The sequence below is a fragment of the Oreochromis aureus genome, linkage group 15 (assembly GCF_013358895.1).
Source record: "Oreochromis aureus strain Israel breed Guangdong linkage group 15, ZZ_aureus, whole genome shotgun sequence".
Classification (NCBI taxonomy): domain Eukaryota; kingdom Metazoa; phylum Chordata; class Actinopteri; order Cichliformes; family Cichlidae; genus Oreochromis; species Oreochromis aureus.
The window spans coordinates 24,632,416-24,651,430 of NC_052956.1; the positions used below are offsets into that span (position 1 = coordinate 24,632,416).

The 19,015-nt window shown below is 39.6% G+C and overlaps 1 protein-coding gene across 2 annotated transcripts in view; it reads left to right on the forward strand.

Moving 5' to 3' along the window:
- mei4 (meiosis-specific, MEI4 homolog (S. cerevisiae)) overlaps window positions 1-19,015 on the forward strand; it is a 51,501-nt gene that overhangs the window by 7,701 nt on the left and 24,785 nt on the right. The window contains exon 4 of one of the 2 annotated variants that reach the window (XM_031755976.2): window positions 11,888-12,019. The exons of the other annotated variant lie outside the window; for it this stretch is intronic. Coding sequence (XP_031611836.1) covers window positions 11,888-12,019 — 132 coding nt within the window. The remainder of the gene's footprint in view (window positions 1-11,887; window positions 12,020-19,015) is intronic. 2 annotated transcript variants of the gene reach the window in all.

A 19,015-nucleotide genomic window follows, 5' to 3' on the forward strand; every position in this document is an offset into this window, starting at 1 on the left:
TTTCTTCTCGCTGCTTGTCGGGAATTACGCCAAAGAAACTGGAGTTTCCCTGTGAGTTTTTTAGTGGTTGTCGGTTTAAAGGATGATCATGGTGAAAAGGATGTGAAATCATTTCAGTTTAACGAGAACTTAAATGTCCCCGCAGAGACGCGCTGCTGTGCAGCCTTACAGGACTGATAATCACAATAATGCAGAGTGAATTGAAACTGAGCGACATCAGCCGGAAGAGCGGGGTTTAACTACGACACCAGCAGCAGCGCTCGATCATTTTAAAAGTATGTAATGTATGTAATGGGCACATTTGATCTGTTTAAGCGACACTTGAATTAAAACAAATTTAACCTAAAGAGGCTCAATATTTTAATTTTAATTTATCATTGCTGTTAGTGATTCTTTACAATCTATGAATGTAAACCTGTGTAGCCACTACACAAAAAAACGTAACATCAAAAATCAGTGGTTGCACTGAAAGTAGTTGCAGCGACCAACAGGCCATCCGAAGGTTGAACATTTAACACCTTTGCCTGGCAAACGGTCTCCAAACAATCACTGTTTGACTTGGACTGAGTGCAATCACTCTGAGACATTGGCAAAGGTTTGCAAATAACTGCTGTCTGATGTAGAAACGTAGAGAGTTTGCCAAGAAACTGCAACTACTCTGCAGTCTATTTACACCTACAGGCCAGTGGACACTCTTTCAAGGATGAGGATGTACACATCTTGGACAGGGAGGAACGCTGGTTTGAGTGCGGAGTCAAGGAGGCCATTTACATGAAAAGGGAAAGACCATCTCTGAATCGAGGAGGGGGCCTAAGGGTACATCTTTCGCCATCTTACAATGCTGTGATTGCAGCCATTCCCCAAGTCTCTGTGAATGGTACTCATGGCCATTGATCAGTGGGTTTTGGTCAGTGGTTGTTGATCAATGGTCATGAGAATTTGCATAATTAAGATTAAGGAACTGACCTCCCAGCCCATTGTTCCTTCAGTGGGCTGGTTTCAGTCATTATGCAAATGTACTGTTTACAAGATTGGGGAAACCTGCAGTCAGCTGAGACTGAAGAAGTCACTTGAATGAGTGACGAAACGTTTCTGCCACAAAACGCTACGTCCAGATGAACAGAATCAACTTTTGGAGATTTACTTACCTGGATGATTGAGAATGCATCAAGAAGTTATGCTAAGATTATATGTTTTCGGTGTTTTTAGTCTTTATTAAAATAGAACAGTCTGGAGAAAACAGGAAAGCTGGAGAAAGATTGGTGGATGACACAGTAAATAGCTACCTGTTAAACCCAGTGAGGTAGATCGCGACCCCATTTATGGAGAATCTTCTCTTTCAGATCTGTGAGGTTCTGGCTGTGAATTTTTGCTAATGCAGACAACAGATTTGTGATTTTTCGCTGATTTATCACATTTAATGACCGTACTAGCAGAACCAGATTGCATGCAGTTGCCAGCTTGACCCCATTCAGTCAAAAAAACTGATAGCTGACTGATTCTGTTATTTTTATGTTTTATCACCATCTTCATGGAGCAAAAGTTGCTTTGAAAACGATGTGGTCCCCGTCTTCGAAGTGCCCATTCCACAGGCGGTGAGATTCAAAGTTTATTTCACACGGTTCCAGTAACTTCGCCTCCAACCATTTTCCCCAGTGTGACTCCAACTCAGAGTAAAAATCCTCTTTGATGGTTCCATTTGATCAATCAGTGATGCATGTGCAATCATTGTTTCTGATGTGCTCGCTCCTCTTTCAGTCTGGGTTTTTGATATTTTCTTTTGCACAATGAAGCAACGCTCAGCACAAAGGTGTAAAGTTTCTCCTCTGAGTCAGACGTGGTTGCACACAGGCAGAGAAATAGCTTTTAAAATATGATCGTTCTTCTGTAGGTGATGCAGTTCACTGAGCTCAGCTGGGCCCGTTCTTAAAATGCAGCAGCTCCAGGCTGTGGTGCACTCTGGTGCACTGATGCTGCCGAGCCTGGAGAAACTGTTTTTTCTGCCTCTTCTGTTATCGATGCGCTCTCGTGTGGTGGATGAACTACAGAACAAAACGGCAGCTTTGGGACGAAGCCTTTGCATGCTAATTCAGAGCTGTTGGCACTGAAACATCCCAGATACTGCACACTGCTAACAGTAATACTGTAAAAACATTTTAGACAGTGTTTAACTCATTAAAGCATTAAAAAGCAGCAGCAGCAGATGATTCCTGGAATAATTAGTGCTGTGCAAAAGTCTTGAGCCATCCCTTTAAATTTATTGGGGAAAATGAGAAATGGGTTTAGAGATTCAGTAAAACTCTGAGCAGCTCCCTGTCAGCTCTATGAGGATCTACAGGAATCATCCTCCAGGTTTCTTGAAGGACAATCAAAGCTCTTCTTTGGATGTTTCTAGGTTTTGTTCTGTTCTCTGTCAGGATGATCTCGCAGTGCTTCATTAATGCTGAGGTCCGGGCTCTGGGAGGCCCATCCATGACTGATATACTAGTTATATGTTATAACTGTTTAAATATTTAAAAGTCATGCACATCCTTTGTTTTGACTGAGAGTGGCACAGGTTGAGGTTTTTGCTTTAATTTAACCCATGGTCATGTTACTTTTTTGTAGTTTTCTGCTCTCCTCTTGTTTCCAGTGTTTGCTTTGGTCTGATGAGTAAAATGTTGCGCTTTCCAAGTTAAGAGTTCGCAGTCTGTCAGTGTTAACAGAAAATAGGGTAATGAAACCTTTCAGCACGACGTTTTCATGAAGTCTGAGCTCTTCGACCTTCGACTTCGACTCCTGATTAACCTGTAGCACGATCGGACTGGAATACGGCTCATCATTAGCTCATCACTGATAAACACAGCTGCTCCGTCATATCAAATGCAAGCATACAAAAACCCCTTTAGCTTGATTTTCCTGGCAGGAGGAGTGTGGACCTGGCTGCAGAAACCAGATGTAATGGCTTTCGTTGTTGAGCATGTGAAGCATTTTGACTTGTTAAAATGGAAAACACACTGAACCCTGCTGTGTCAAATGTTTTATGCCATCCAAACGTCGACTTATTTTAAGGTTTTTAAAGACTCAGAAGTCCCACTTATTCTACGTATTTGTTATTAAGTAGTTTGCAGAGGAGCACCTTATGAACCGTTTTATTAAATAATTAAGAGCGCTTATATCTGAAGCAAAGTGTGGTCGTTCACTGCTCTATCTTTGACCGCGGGGCTCTGGGTTCTCCAGCACACTAAGCATTTTCATTGTGTAGCTGATAGCCTTCTCTCAGCTTCCATTAAAAATTTGCATTCTCTGTAACTTCTTGGGTCAGGACGTTGGAAAGGACTTTGAGGATAGCCATTTACTGAACTCTTTCTGTTTCTGACGTTGGGCGAACATGCCATCGCTCTGCCAGTCAAACTGATTGTCAAAGACAGTTCGTATATGGCAGAGGAGGTCAGAGATGAAGGGCAGGGGTAATTATAATACTGGAAACGGCTCCTGACATGATCGAGGAGGAAAAATCTGCAGCCGGGACACGACTGTAAAGCTTTCTGACACCAGACTAATCTATTAAACACGCCGTTCAAGAACAATTTCATATCTGTGAGCAGACGAGATTGTCTGGCAAAGTTCGTGGAGCGTTGAGTAGATTTCAGTGTCTCCCTTTAACTGACAGAGATGAGGGAGAACATTATCGTGCATTATTGCAACCTCCCTGCCTATTAAAACTGTTGAAATCATTTAATAAACAACATCAGTCTTGATCCAGTTTATCGCGAGATGTTTTATACACAAGCAGTCACTCTGTTTCTGTCAGGAACTTCTGTTTAATTGCAAACACAATTGAACACAAAGTAATAAAACTTACATTTAAATAAATGATTCATCTGCTTGTTATTACCTCATGCAGTTGCTTTAAAAAAGAGAAAAGGACTTAAATGTTATATCTTTCAGGATTTTAAACTCAAATTATTCCTTGTCTTGCCCGGAATTCTTCTTCGTTTTGCAAATACATAAACCAAATGTGTGGAAATTATAGGTTATATAAAGTGAACAACTAAAAGCCTGTTTAAGCTTAACAGTTTGAATAATATTAAACAACACAATCAAGTATAGATATTTATGAAGTGCTCATTCAGTAAAGCATGGGAAATATTTCAACAGTGAATAATTTTGGATCCACTTTCCCACCATAATTTATCTGAAATTAAAGAACCTAGGTGTGATTCGCATTCTCAGCTTTAATTTTAGATTTAAAAACTCGAGTGCTTACAGACATTTTTATACCCAATTTCCTCTTATCGAGGACTAACATGTAGCTGGACAAATTGTCATAATCATTGTTAAAATGCTAATTTGTAATATGCTGTGGAGAGTCTTTTGCATGCAGGTCAGTCTGACTCTTCAGTCATTTGTGATGGGTTGTCAGGATTTATCATAGCCGTTTTTAGTCTTTGTTTGTCTGTGGGTAGAAATGATGATAAAATCAGATTAATGAGAGAATATTCGTATCTCAACCTTCAAAGATTTCTGGATCGACTTTGCTGATTATTTTGGGTCATTATTGGTCTAATCCATTGTTCCTGAAAGGTTTGGTGTGAGTTAAGGCGGGCCTTGGTATTTTATCATTCTAATGTACATCAGCATAAAAAAGTAATGAATGAATTATTGGACCATTACTTTATAGGGACTTATCTAAAATTATAAAGTGAAATTTTATACATGAAATTTAGTTTTTAAAGGGATCCAATGAAACAGTCCAGCACTTTAAGAACATTCAGAGAGTTAGTACGGCCCTTCCCCTAAAGGGCAAGGGCCGTACTAACTCTTATACAAACTTGTACTAGCACTTTGTTTTTATGATGATGTTAGCCTGTTATGGTGTCACTGTGATGTTGAGTTGAAAAAATGAAAAGTATGTTGGACAGCTCTTTTCGTGCCTGTTCATATGATGTATTACCCTATGTGGTTTCTCGACATTTTTTTTTCCAAGGTGAACTTTGGGCACTAATAATGAAGGTGAAGGTCAGCTTAGCGAACCTAGGTACTTATGTCCCCAAAGACCTGGTGTGTTGTTGGGAAGCTTGAAGATGATGTATAAAAAATTGTGGCTAATATAAAGTTTTTACTGATTTTGACATTTGTTGTGACTTTGACCTGATTTTCACTAAAATTAAATCAGCTCCAATGGTTATTGGTATCTGCCATCACACAAAATTTTAAAATTATATCTCTCAAGCTATGTTTGTCTGTCCGTCTCCCTGTTAGCAGTCTAGCGTCATAACAGAGCTGATTGACACGAAGCTAACATGATGACCTTCTGAGAGAAACCCGTCCAACTTCACTGAAACCTCCATATTTTCAGTCTTCTCTCTGTGGTAGACTTTGATATCTTGATAGGTTGAGAGGATCCTGTGATCAGCCACCACTGCTGTTCTCTCCTGTAGAGACATCAAGATTTTTTTATATTTCAGATTAAGTTATTTGGCTCTCATCCCTGTTTCACTTGGACAGAAAGCCACACTCTTGACTGTTTGCATGTTTATTTGACGAAGAAATGGAAAAGAATTGCCCAAACTGTTACGTTACATTCGAGGCCTCGAGAAAGACGAGGTTCCATATCCTAACCCTTTCTCCAACTTTTGTGTGAATGGTATCAAATAAAAACAAATAAAAAAGGTTTCTGCACTTGAATATGCTTCGGTCCAGAGTTCACTCCTTCCACATATCAGTGAGCATCAGGCTGATTGTATTGCTGGCTCCCTGATTATCCTTGGACCACTTTTGGTGGGTACTTCATCACTGGTCCTTGCTGTTGTCGAGATGCTCTGTCTCGGTCATTCAACCATCACAATCTGACTTTCTAAAGTCCCAGATCTATTTTCTTTCTGTCAGTAAATCAACACCAAGAACTGACTGTTCCCCTGTTCCCTCATGTATCCCACCCTTTGGCAGTGCCACTGTAACAAGATAATCAGTGTTATTCTCCTCACCTGTCAGTGTGTTTGGTGCTGTGACAGGTGCATGTTGTAATATTTAACTTGTTTTTCTCATCTTGCTGTGTGGACATATTCACCCATGCCATCCAGCACGAGTCTTATCTAAATCGAAAAGCTTCTTGTGTTTGTTTTGTCAGTCAGAAGCAGTAAGTCTCTGACATCCAGAGAAAGTCATTATTTTAAAGCAGAGGGAAGTGTGTCCATTCACTGACGCTCTAACTCTTCTTTATGTGACGACTTTTTCCCACACCACAAAACAAGAGGTGGTCTGTATACATGAATCAGAGGTCCTGGAAATTAGGTTTTGGAGATGGAAGGCGAGGTTCAGGTGCAGTTTAACACGAGTCCTCCAGCAGTTGTTCTTTGTTGGGGGACAGCTATAAAACAACTGGTCATCCATCATGGAGTGATTTATTCTTTAATCTTTTGTTTTTCTTATTATGACTTGAAATGTTGAATTGAGTGACTCATAAGAAATATGTTTTAAAAAGTTAAAAACACCATAAACTGACTTTAATCACTGCTTTTTTAAAACTTTGTATTCCTAGAAATATGGAGTAGTGAATTGTGCTAGAGGTAGCAGCTAAATGTCTTTTATGTAGTGACAGTCAGCGTCAGAACCACAGCAAACACAGTCACTACAGCTCAATGCTGAATCTCAGTAATGTCAGTTTAGATAAAAACTATTAACTAAAGTTTAGTTACAGATAATAAGTGCTAAACAGGCAGTTATGAAGTGTTACCTACAGATCTGCTCATATTCAGGTCATTTGCTTCATTTTTTTACACAGATTATTTTTGTTGTTGTTGCTCTTTATAGAACTAGTTTTTAAATAGATCAAATTCCCCAGTTCACCCTTCAATAACACTCAAGAGGTCCAGTTTTATTTATATGTCTGTCTCCTGAATCCCAACTGGTAGCTGGTTCCACAGAAGAGAGGCCTGAAAGGCTCTGCCTCCCATTCTGCTTTTAAATACTCTAGGAACAACAAGTAAGCCTGCAGTCTGAGAGCAAAGAGCTCTGCTGGGATACTATGAGGTCTTCAAGGTATGATGGGGCCTGATTATTCAAGACTTTGACTTTGGAAAGGGTTTTCAGCATCACTGTGAGACAGGGCGTTTATAATTTTAACATTTTTCTAAAAGTTGTGATCTTCTGGCAAACCTACTGAAATCTCTAATTCATTCACATGCTCCAGACCTCTTGGACAAGTTGCTACAGGTTGTGCATGCCTGTGTTTTAGCTCTTACCCCCCTTTATGCTCATTACCTTGATCACATCTGTCAATTACAGTCTTAATTAGATGCATTTCAGCATTTTGTTGAGCTGCTCAGTCATTTTGTAGTCGTGCAGAAAGGAATAACAAGAGATTTCACTGTTTTGGGGATTACTAAATTTGAAAACGGAGACCCATGTGACAGCTTTAGACAGTTTTATGCCATCATTGTTTGGCCTTTTTCTGAAACTCTGGCTGTGTATTCAAACAGTGAAAACAACTGAGTAAGAGTCCTCTGCAAGTTTCAGCAAACTGCTTACAGCCTCAGTTTACAGCTGCAGTTTATTCGGTGGTAGGTCCTGCCTTCAGAGCTGCTCAGGTCCTCACGGAGAGCTCTTATTTCTGCCTGCATTTCTCAGACACACCTGGACGAGCTGTTGTGCGCCGAGACGAACGATATTGGACAAGATGAAGAGCTCACAGGGTGAAATTGCCAGCTCCGGATCCCCGAGCAGCTTCGTTCAAATGTCACTCTCCCTCTGTGCTGAACTGCAGACATATTTCACGCAGTAACCTTTCAGAGGGTGAACAGTTTGGTGTCTGTCTGGCTTCGTATAACTCCACTGCTGCCTCATCTTACCCATGTCATCCTTTTGTCTGCTGGGTGAACTTTTATTACCTTCTCGTATCCTGGATCCAGCCGTGTTTAAACTTGCCTTCATATCACACCATTAATTTTTCTGACGCTGCTGCCTTTCACTCTTACAGTGCCTTCACATATGCAGACAAATCTAAGCTTAAAAAAATTAGGCCTCTTGCACAGGTTTGTACTCTGTAACATCCTCTTTCCAAAAGCATACAAAATAAATGCATTTTTAAAGGATGTGCAGGTAACGCATGAAAGACATGAAATAAGAAGATGTTGCAGTAAATTTAAAGGAAAAAAAACTTCCAACGACCAAACCAAAGACTGTGAGTAATGCTCAGTCTGTCTCACAGTTGAACAGGTGGAGAATAACAAACCTTTACAAAGAGTGTTTTATACTGGTTGAAAGGCAAAAATAGTTTCCAGCAGCAGAAAGGAGATGCAGGCTGGATTTTTGTCTCTCTCAAATAAATAAATAAAAAATTACACCTCTCTGCTGAGCTTCAAACTGCCAGGTCAGTCGTAGGTTAACTGGCCGAGGTCCCTGCTCTAAATTGAAGTTTTAATGAAGTCTGAGAGTTGGGTATTTCACCCCCGGTTGCTGTTTTTGGAGCTGCCAGGCGGCACTACATAGGAGGACAGTTTAGACGTGTTGGCTGTAAAACAGCTGACATTGTGTTTGGGATCAGTTTGCTTTTAATATTCTAGTCAAAAAGCCTCTTATGAGCTCCAGTAAAACTATTAAAAACACGTCAGTGAGCTGCACTGTTACCCTGAAGAGTCCTGCTGCCACAAATACTCATGAAAGCCCCAAACACGCCACTGAAAATAGTCCTAAACAAATGCACTGCTTTTTGTATGTTTGATGGGTGCAACATCACCCAGCTGCCTGGTTAAAGTACAGACCCCTTTTTTAAAGATAAAGCTTTGTCTTTAAAGAGGTGTTGGAGGTGTGTCACCGAGTGAGGACTTGGTGATCTGCTGGTTTTACCCAACCTGAGAATATTAATCAAAGTTTGTTTGATTGGTTTCTGTTGTGAACCTTTAATCGGGCAGCTTCTGTTTGGTTGAGAGGTCATTTTAATTTGTAATGCCAGCCTCAATCAGTGTTGAGTGATATGTTGCCATCAGGATTCTCGTGTGTTTGAGAGTTGCGAATTCTCAGAAGGATTTAAGACTGTGACTGAAGTCTGTTTTAATATTCATGCTGCACAAAGCGAAGGAGACGACGATCATCGATGGTTCTGAAGAACTTTCAGACAGGAGCTAACCTCACAAAACGGATTTCTCTCGATGGATTCAGTCGCACATTCAGCCTGCTTTGGCGACCTTTCCAACTACCACAGTATTTAACCACAAAAAATCACATAATCTTCACCAAATCAATATTTAATTATCACATATAAGGCGCCTGTTTTCCACAGAATTGATCCACCAGCATAATTTTTTTTTCTTTTTTCCAATCGACAGGTGAAAGATCATTAAGTAAAAGCTGAAATAATGAAACAAAAATAATCCTACTGGAAATGTATTTGTGTCAAAGTATATTTAAATTCCCAGACTGGAAGTGCACATTATGCAGAACTGTATACATGGAATTATTGGAGTCGGTGTTAATTACTTTATACACTCCCGGGTAACTTAATCTGTAAAAACCTATTAACTTATGTTAATGAGATGAATCTGCAAAATTAAATTAGTGCTACAGTAGTACAGTACAAAAGACATTTTCCTCTAATATGCATGTTAGTTGAAAATCACATTCTCTGAAATAGTTAATTGATTGAAATAACCGCACACATGCGAATGAAGGTAGGTGTACCCCAGCTTCTTTAACAGAATAATGCATAATAATACACGTTTTGTGACTGTATTAGATACACAAGCACAAACGTATCTTTTTGGTTTCACAGACAAGACTCAAGTTAAAGACAAAAGTTATTTCCTGCTGGTATTTATTTATGAGAGGTCGTCACAGCGAGTAGATCCACGTGTTTGATTTGGCAGAAAGGGAACTAAAATGAAAAAGTAAAAGTGGAAATGTAACACATACAGAACATACACCACAGGGTTTTCATATATAGATGTTTTTATGATTTCCACCAATGGAAAACTGACAAGACTGATTTAAAAAACGAAAAGAAAAATCTTGGAGTTCAGTTTATCCATCTTTGCAAAACTGGAGCCTTGGCAGAGGATGCCCTCTGAGCGTAATCTGGACTTTAAAAATAGCCTTTCTGAGTCGACTGCTTCTACACCTGGGGCATCCAGTTATAGGAAAACAAGGAAAGATGCTCTGCTGCGGTTGGATCGAGATCTGAGTGTTTTATCATTGAAGTCGTGTCCTAAACTACTCTTGAGGTCAGTGTGTGTCGGACTCTGCCAAAACTTTTTCTTTTGTATTCATTTTTGGACTTTCCATTGACAAAACTGCATTATTTTACAAAATGGAGCAATTTTTGCTCCACTTGAGTATTTCCGTGTCAGATATTGAGCACGCTGCTATAAATCATGCTCTAAAATATTCTCAAGACTAAAAATATTTGGCTGCTCCTCTGTCATCGGGTGTCGGAGCACTTTTTCAGCTCAGCAGAGCTTTTCAGTGAAATTAGATTTTTTTTCCCGACTGGAGTTAAATCAGCAGCTGAAATAATTTAAAAAGTTTGTTAATGAGCTTCGGGCAGTGTTTGTTTGTTCTAAATGTGAGGCGTCTGGAGGCTGTGGAGCAGCACAGAGGATGTGTTGGTGTGTGGAGGAGTTTCTTTGTGGCGCACATACAAATAAGAGGAAAATCTGAAATAGGTAGGATCCTGATCTCTTATACAGTAAATCCATTCATCAATACTAAGACAAAGTCAAATAATGTGAAAAATAAAAGGGAAGAGGTGCGTTAGTTATGCCCTATAATCTGTGTCCAACCAACTAACTAACATTAAATAAGTAAATAAATGTGACATAAAATAAACCTAAAGTACAATTACAGCCATTAATATTCAATACTTTGGTATGTTTGTCTGAAAGATGTTTCTCTTCTAAATGAGACTCAATATCACTACCTGTATAAATAAAGGTTAAATAAAAATTATATTAAATTTAAAACAAATTACAGATCGTGAAAGTGTCTGGTTTCTTCTGGCTCAGGTTGAACCATTAACTGGAGCCATTACACGTGACCTATGCTGACCAGTTGTCTTTGCATTTTAGTGTTATTTGTTTAACACTAATTCAATTCAATGCCAAAAATATTTTAATAGGTAGCTTAATCTGTAATAATATAGCAGCAGCATTATTTGTATTTATAACTGAATTCTGTAAAATAATCAGTAATTTAAGCTCTAAAATAAATAAACAACCTACCATATTTTTTACATTAAACATAACAATGTTATTCTTCTGTTTTTTATGTCATTATTTAAAAAACCAAACTCACCTGTAGAGGCAGTGCTGGGTTTATTCACACAGGGTCACACTTTTTACATTTTTTGTGACCTGCTGATCAGGATTTATCCTGATTCTGGTTTTCTTTGTTTTGTTACATCAGTGTTTTTTCATAAAAGTTTGCTGAAATTAATATGTTATAGAGGCTTCGTTGGTCGTGCCGCTGCTGTGTGACAAACCATCTGTTAAAAAAAAAGCAAATTTCATTCACAGGCTGATATGAGGTGCTGCTCAAAGGCCCAGTATCAGATAAAGAAAATTTATTTTGAACTGGGAAACATGCAAAACTGTTCTACCTTATCCTCATGTGTCAATAGAAAAAGCTTTATTAATTTCATAAACTAACTATTTATTTTGTCTGTTGTAAAATGTGAGTGGAGAGAGATCAATGTTCAATGCATCACTAAATGATGTCCAGTCATTTTAGTTTATTTTACAAAGTTAATGATATCAGGAACTGTTGATGTTGGAGGTGAATCCTGCAGAAACTCTGTTCATTATTAGTTTAGAATCTTGAGAAATGGAATCAGTGTATTTACAGATTCTATGTTCTGTGTTATTAAGTTCTAAAGTTCTAAGGAAGCATTATCGTGGTGTTTTTCCAAACTCAGCTCGAGCCTGCGGAGAAGCTGATGCAGTACGTGATCGCGCTGGGAAGCAGCCGCATGTCAGCATCTTTGCTCGTTCGTCACATCCTCTCGGAGATCGGCGCCCTGGCCGATCAGCTCTGGCAAGCCTTCCAGGTAAACGCCCCCGCTGCCTTCCCCACACCTGCTCCTCCTCCTCTTCTCCTGCGTCTTTGTTTTTGGCTCGGTGACAATGCTGATCCCTTTTGTTTCTTTCTCCCTCCGCTGTCCGCTGATAAACTGCAGGTTTATTTTCCCAGTCTCTGCAGCTTTGCAGCTTTTTTTTTTTTAAAAACATGTTCAGATCATGAATCTGTGACTCCTGCTCACTGTTTTTTTTTATTGTTTTTATTGTTCTTCCCCACAGATTCTCTTCCTCTGTCTCTCTCTCTCATACATCTATTTTTTATTTGACCTTTTTGCTCCTCAAAGTCGCCTTTTGTGCGAGGCTTCAGGCCCAAACAGTTTGCCCTTATCGACTCATTGCCACGGTTGCTTCTGAAAGACCGTAATCAATACCGTTTCCCACCGGTTTCCTGTCCGCCGTATTCAAGCGTTTCTCAGTGGGTTTCACTGACCAGGTGAGAGCTGCATGTGACTGGTGTTGCTTCCTGTGAAAGGCAGAGGCAGGTGTCATGCCTCCGGGGTCCTGCGAAATGGAAATGTGTAAAAATCAAAATTTAAAAAAAGGATACAGACAATTTTCCCCCTTCACCCCTCCTGCTGAGCTTCTCTCCCACTCAGCAGGGTCGGTCACGCTCACTTGTGCCTGTTTTTCTTCTCGAGAGAGCCGCGAGAGTCAGGCGATGCCAGAAAGAGAAATTTATCCATGCTGCATTTTTTTAGAGCCAAGTTAAAGAGGAAAAACAGCTGAACACACTGTTCACTGGAGATATTGACAATGCAAAACAGCCTTGAGCTGCAGTGAAGCCTTTGTCTTCAGCAAACTAGCAGTAATGGGTATCTGTAAGCAAGACTCTGAAGAGGTAGTCCTTCATAAAAGTGCAGCCCTGTTATCATCCTGTGTGCATGTATCGGTCCTGTAATTGCGAACTTGAATTAAGCAGCATGTTAAACCTGTTGCTATGACGGTGTGACATTTCCAAGCACATGGGCAGCCATCAGTGTGTCCATGGAAATGTCTCAGAGACCACCCCTCACCACCCCCACGAGCCTTTTTTTTTTTTCATTTCTTTCGAGGCTAGAGAGATGGGATTGAGATTGGTATTTGCAGACGGGGGTCTCATATTTGCCTGCAGCTCTCTGTGGTTCAGCCTCTCGGGGGAAGAGCTGTGTGGCTCCCATTATGTAAAAAACTGGAGAGCAGCATTCGAAACACACAATCATGCTCTTCTTCACAGTAAATGATGATGGCTGCCTCTGTTGAACCTTCAATTCTTCAATCACGGCCTTCAGAAGAAAACTATTTCAGCCTGCAGTCCTCAATATGTTTTAAATGCCTTCTCCTAACAAAGTATGCTATTAAAAACACATCGAATGTATTCGTTGTTGGGGTAGCGCTGGCTGGACTCAGATTAGAGGATGTCTTTGAATGTGGAGTAGTTTTTCTGCCCAAAAATGGACCTTCAGTGAGATTGGTCCACATGAAGAAAAGAAAGTCTGCATTACCTTGCTTACATACACCATCTGTGCATTTTCCCTTTGTTTTAATAAACAAACATTGATTTTAAGCTGTAGCAGAATAAACATTACTTCAGAATAAATAATTTTGACCACATTCCTGTTGATTTTTCCTTCAGTGGAAGACCACAACCCCTATTATGGAGCCCAAAAATGTTTATATGGAAGCCTCAGCTTTCTTGGTGTCTCACTGATGCTCCTCCATCTTATCAACATGACAGCCGTATAGCTTTATGGCCAAAAGTGTAATACCCAAATATATTGTGTTTAGTTACGGCAAATGTTCAAGCAGTAACACTCAGCTTTGTGACTCCGAGGGACTAAGTCATAGATGGACATGGTCCTGGTTACTCTCCTGACCAGACATGAAGAGCAGACATGTCTGAAGAGCAGGGTCATCCCAGGCCTGTTAATGTACATCGTACACAATCATAGGCAAAGTCCTACTTTTGCTCCATTGCACAAAAAGCAAATGCATACATTTGCCTAAGGAAAAAGGGAAAAAAGAAAACATTGGGCCAGTTTTTTATATCAGGAAAATGTGTTTTAAACCCATTATTTGCACTCTGTACAGTTTTATATACAAGGGGAAACTGCTGAGTTGTCCACTTATTTAATGTAAAACCAAATGGAAAGCCTCAGGACAAAGTGAGGAGTGCTTTATGTAAGACTGCTATGTCCAATACGGGGATTAGTGTCTATATGAGTTCAGACTGATTTTTAAAAATTCCTGCCCTTCACCCCATGGGTGAAGTACACGAAAAAACTCAAAGTAAAAGTAAATGACACTCATTGTCAGCATTCGTGAGGAATTAACTTCACGTCATAGATAAGAAGATTGAAAAGCAGTCACAGGCTCTAGTCTGATTTGTGCATGTAGGTCATTTCCCAGCTGTGAGGTTCTTAAAATGCTCCAGCACCTTTAGTTTCCAGAAAATACATATAGTGTATAAATAATCCGATACACAGAGGTAGAGATCTATGTAAACTCTTATATAACAAAGCCTAAAGGTCAACATTCTTGGGTTTGCACTGGTTTTATGCTTTGGCTTTTTGGCTTGGGTTTGGAGTGGTTTTAGATCTAGTTCTGGTTTTAGGTAAGTTTTTCTCTTTACTTTGGGATTGGTTTTGAACTTGTGTTTAGACAAGTTTGAGACTTGGTTTTGGACTAGGCTTTTTTTTAGATAGGTTTGTTTTGGGTTTGGGTTGGTTTAAGACTTTGTTTTGGGTTTGGACTGGTTTTATATCTAGTTTTGGGGTTGGACTGGTTTTATATCTAGTTTTGAATTTGGGCTGGTTTTAGACTTTATTTTCTGTTTTGGGCTGGTTTTAGATTTAGTTTTGGGTTTGGGCTGGTTTAGATCTATTATGGGTTTGGACTGGTTTTAGATCTAGTTTTGTGGTTAGTTTTGGGTAGTTTGGGGGATTTGATTGGTTTAAGACTTGGTTTTGACCTTGGGTTTGGGCTAGATTTAGACTGAATTTATATTTAGTGTATGCAGCGGTTTCAGAACTGCAGAAGTTTTGGATTTGCTCTTGGCTTAGATCTTGTTTTTGGTTTGGAGTCGTTTTAGACTTAAGAGTGGGAAATGATTTGGACTAGTTTTAGATTAGATTAGATAGATTAGATAAACCTTTAGTAGTCCCACACGTGGGAAATTTGTTGCATTAAAGCAGAACGTGGACAGTGCAAAGCTATAACAGCAAAAATTAAGAAAAACAGTGGAATAGGATAAGATAAAAAGAATAAAACACTATATGCAATAGAATAAAATACTATGTTGTCAGAAAAAATCTAAAATTTTAGATTTTGGGTCTAGAATGAATGCTTTAACATTTACTTAATTTTTATTACATTTTTTAGGAAAAAATAGTTTGACTACATTTTAAAGTGATAAGACAAGCTTCTAAAGCCCAAAGAAAAAGCCCAAAGTGCTTCAAATCCTCAGATTGTGAGATTCCTCTTTTAATGACTAACTTTCGTCTTTCAACTAATGAACCAATTGAACACTATACAGCATTAAAATCACTAAAACTTTCTGGCACATTCCTTAACGGCACCACACATAGCAGCTAATTTCAGCCTGAATGTTTATGTCACTAATACTGACTGTGTGACTTGGATTGACATTAAACTACATATTACTTTGCCGGCAACCCGCTGGGACTCTACAAAGACCCTCTGAGAGCTTCTTGTTCCTCATTTGAAAACCACTGAGCTCTGCAGTTACAAGCTCACCCCGTACAGAACCGAGAGCTTTCACACTCTCGGCAGGCTGAGTCAACGCCACGAACAGACCCCTGCCTCAGCTCTTTGTCAGCAGCAGACCCCATGAGTAGTGTTGAATGAAAAGTAGTTCTCAGCATGGAGGATTTCTTTTGACAGGAGAACCATCATGACAGTGGCAGAAGTGAGTGGGTGGATTTTATTTATTTATTTTTTGTCTCCTTTCATTTTCAAATGTTTTGATTTTTCTTGCCAACATTAACAGGACCATCAGAGAAAGTGAACACTCCTTTATAATAGCACATCATTGGGTGACAGAAATTTATCACCGACACATTCATTTCAAAACAAAACACCCGGTGGTGTGTCTTTATTTCACCTCACGGTGAAGTAAAGACACACATTACATATATGTAAGTATAAAAGTACAGTTTTTTGGCTAACCTTCATCTTTAAACTAGTGATTCAGATCAGATTCAGCCCTACGTGAGCTCAAAGTGACTAAAACTTTGCAACATATTCTCACTCCCAAAGCGTAATATTTTACGCTAGGTGACAAATCGTCAACATATTACGCTTCCGGGCACCCAACACGTCCCTAAATGACAAAATCGGAAAAGTGAGGAAACATGAGAAAACATGACAACCGTTTGGAATCAATCTACACATGTTTGTTCATTTTACTAAAATCACTTTGGAAAACACTATTTAACGTCATTAAAGTGCTGGTTAAGGTTAGGGATCAGGTTAGGGCTAGGGCTGGAATACATGGCTGGAACGTGTATTTCCCGCGAGACCGTAATACTACTGGATTTTACCCATAACCCGACGCGGAGCATAAGAATGCGGAAGGTCACCTTTCGGGTTCCTCAGGAACGCCGCAGGACGTGACAAATCGTCAGGATGTTACGCCTGGGGAGTGAGAACGGGCTGAACTTTGTGGCAGATGAGTTTGGACTAAATTTAGTTTTTGACTGGCTTTAAACGTGGTTTGGTGGTTTGGATATATTTTGGTGTACATTTTAGTCTCTGTCTTGGAACCGTTCTGAGAACTTGGCACAGTTCTCCTGTAGATTTATTGTGTCTTCATGTAATCCCTGACCGATGTAAATAACTTGTTTGCCAAAATAACATGTTTTTCATCCGATCAGCAGGTCAGTTTGTTTATTGTGTCTGTGATTTGTCATGTCATTCAGGTGATTTTCTGTCTAACGGCATCTAATAATGTTCATAATCATTTATTCCTGTGGGAGATCTGTGACACCGGACAAGCTAAATATACATATAAACAACGTTAAACTCTGGATTACATTGACAAACATGCTGCTGCCCTGTAGCACACGATCATAGAGCTGTGTGCGTCATGAGTTATCCATCAAATAGTGAGTTGCTATGCATTTCTGTCTACTCTTGATAAAAAACACTGATTACATTAATCAGCGCTAAGCATTAGTCATACGAGCAGCACATTGAAATTTACAGGAAACCTTTGGGAGCTGGAGTGATGAGAAACCTTGGTTTGAAACCTTGTTTGGTTTGAGCGCGCCTCTCTCTGGGTTTGTAATTTTGCCTTGTAAAATGAAGAAAGTAAAAGCAGCTTTCTGTTGGCATTCATTCTGCTGTATTTCCCTAGAAATGAAATACGTCATTGAGGGCTAAACTGAGGTTCTCAGGCGGTGAGTAAGAGGATGTTGGATTTACGCAGTTTTATTCAGTTGCTGCAGACTTACCAGATCGTTTTAGAACGACGCTGATAGGCTGGTTAATTGAACAGTTGATTGTTTAATTAGTAATTTCTCTCCATGGAACGGACAAACTTAACATTTGGAATGCCGCTGTCCTGTGCTTCAGTAAACTGAAACTTTTTAGATTATTTCAAGACCTTTCACCTTTCATCTTGTGTTTTAATGATTTTCTTTTCCTCTTTGGTTGTTTCTTTAAGTTTAACAAATCATTTGTCGCAGTTTTCTTTCTCTTTAATAATGGTGGTTTTATTGTTGGCCTTTTTGTGCAGTGCTTCAGTCACGTCCAGAACATTTATTGCAAAGGTTTGCTGATTGATTTTTGTGTAATAGACCAATGTACCGCCTTCAGCTAAAGGCAGGGATGTAAATGTTGCTGTTGAAGACGTAAGTCACGATAAACAAGTCAAACTATAAACTTCCACATGCCAACTCTGCCTCGAATAAGCGTAACCACAGTGATATCACATGGTCCAAAGGCTGAAAGAACACCGTATGAGCCATTCTGGAGATAAAGATGCTTTTTCTCCATGCTGTCTGTGCTGGCATGCAAATGTTGCTAACATGATGTCCTAAAGTGCAGATCTGCGATTGCTGGTGTCTCCAGTTTATCGTCATTTTTTCCACTGCTGAGTTTTCCTTGCTGGCGTTTAACGACGTTAAACCCAGAAACTTGCCTGATCCAAACTGCACTCTAACACTGAATTTTTATTTATTCGAGTTAACAGCTGTGACGATAAAATAAAAATGTCAGTTACATTTATCTACATACATACATACATCTTCATTAAAAGACTTTTCTATTTTTTCACTTATTTCCTGTTTTTTGCTAGGGGAACATGGTCCATACCGGGAGTGTCAAACTCAGCTTCAGGGCGACACAGGAAAATAAGAATAGCAGGGGCACACATACACTTAATAAAAGCTAATTTAATGTAGAGAGAGTGTCCTACATAGTGGCAGTTCAAGTGCCAGAGTTGATGAGCGGTAATTATTCATTGTTGAACAGGCTCAGCCTGTGTCAGTATAAACAATGTTTTCTGATTCTGTTCCTCTTTTAGAGTTATATTAATGCATTTGGAAGTCTGTGGATTGCTGAGGCCCAGCCCTTGTTGGCGGTTATTGAAGGCTCGAACTGGACGCTCAGGTGGTGCATTAAGAGCGTTTCCTCTGGGAGACGAGAGCTGAAACTTATGCTTTGTAACTTTACAGAAAAAGACTTAAAGGCAGAATTTGAGTCCCACGCTGTGTTCCCACAGGTTACTCAGACATCCAGGTGCTGTGCACTCTATTTTTAGTGTCTGTCAGTGAGTGATTTATGTGGGCATTGAGATTCATTTAACCCTTCACTCCCGCTGATAACAGAAGCAGATGGGTTTCCAGTCCTCTCTGTGGGAGACCGCCTCCCCCCCCAGGACAGGAAACAGTTCATCTACCCGAACGAAAACTTGACTTTAAGCATTTGCTTTGCAAACCTCAACACAGATTCCTGACATTTAGTTT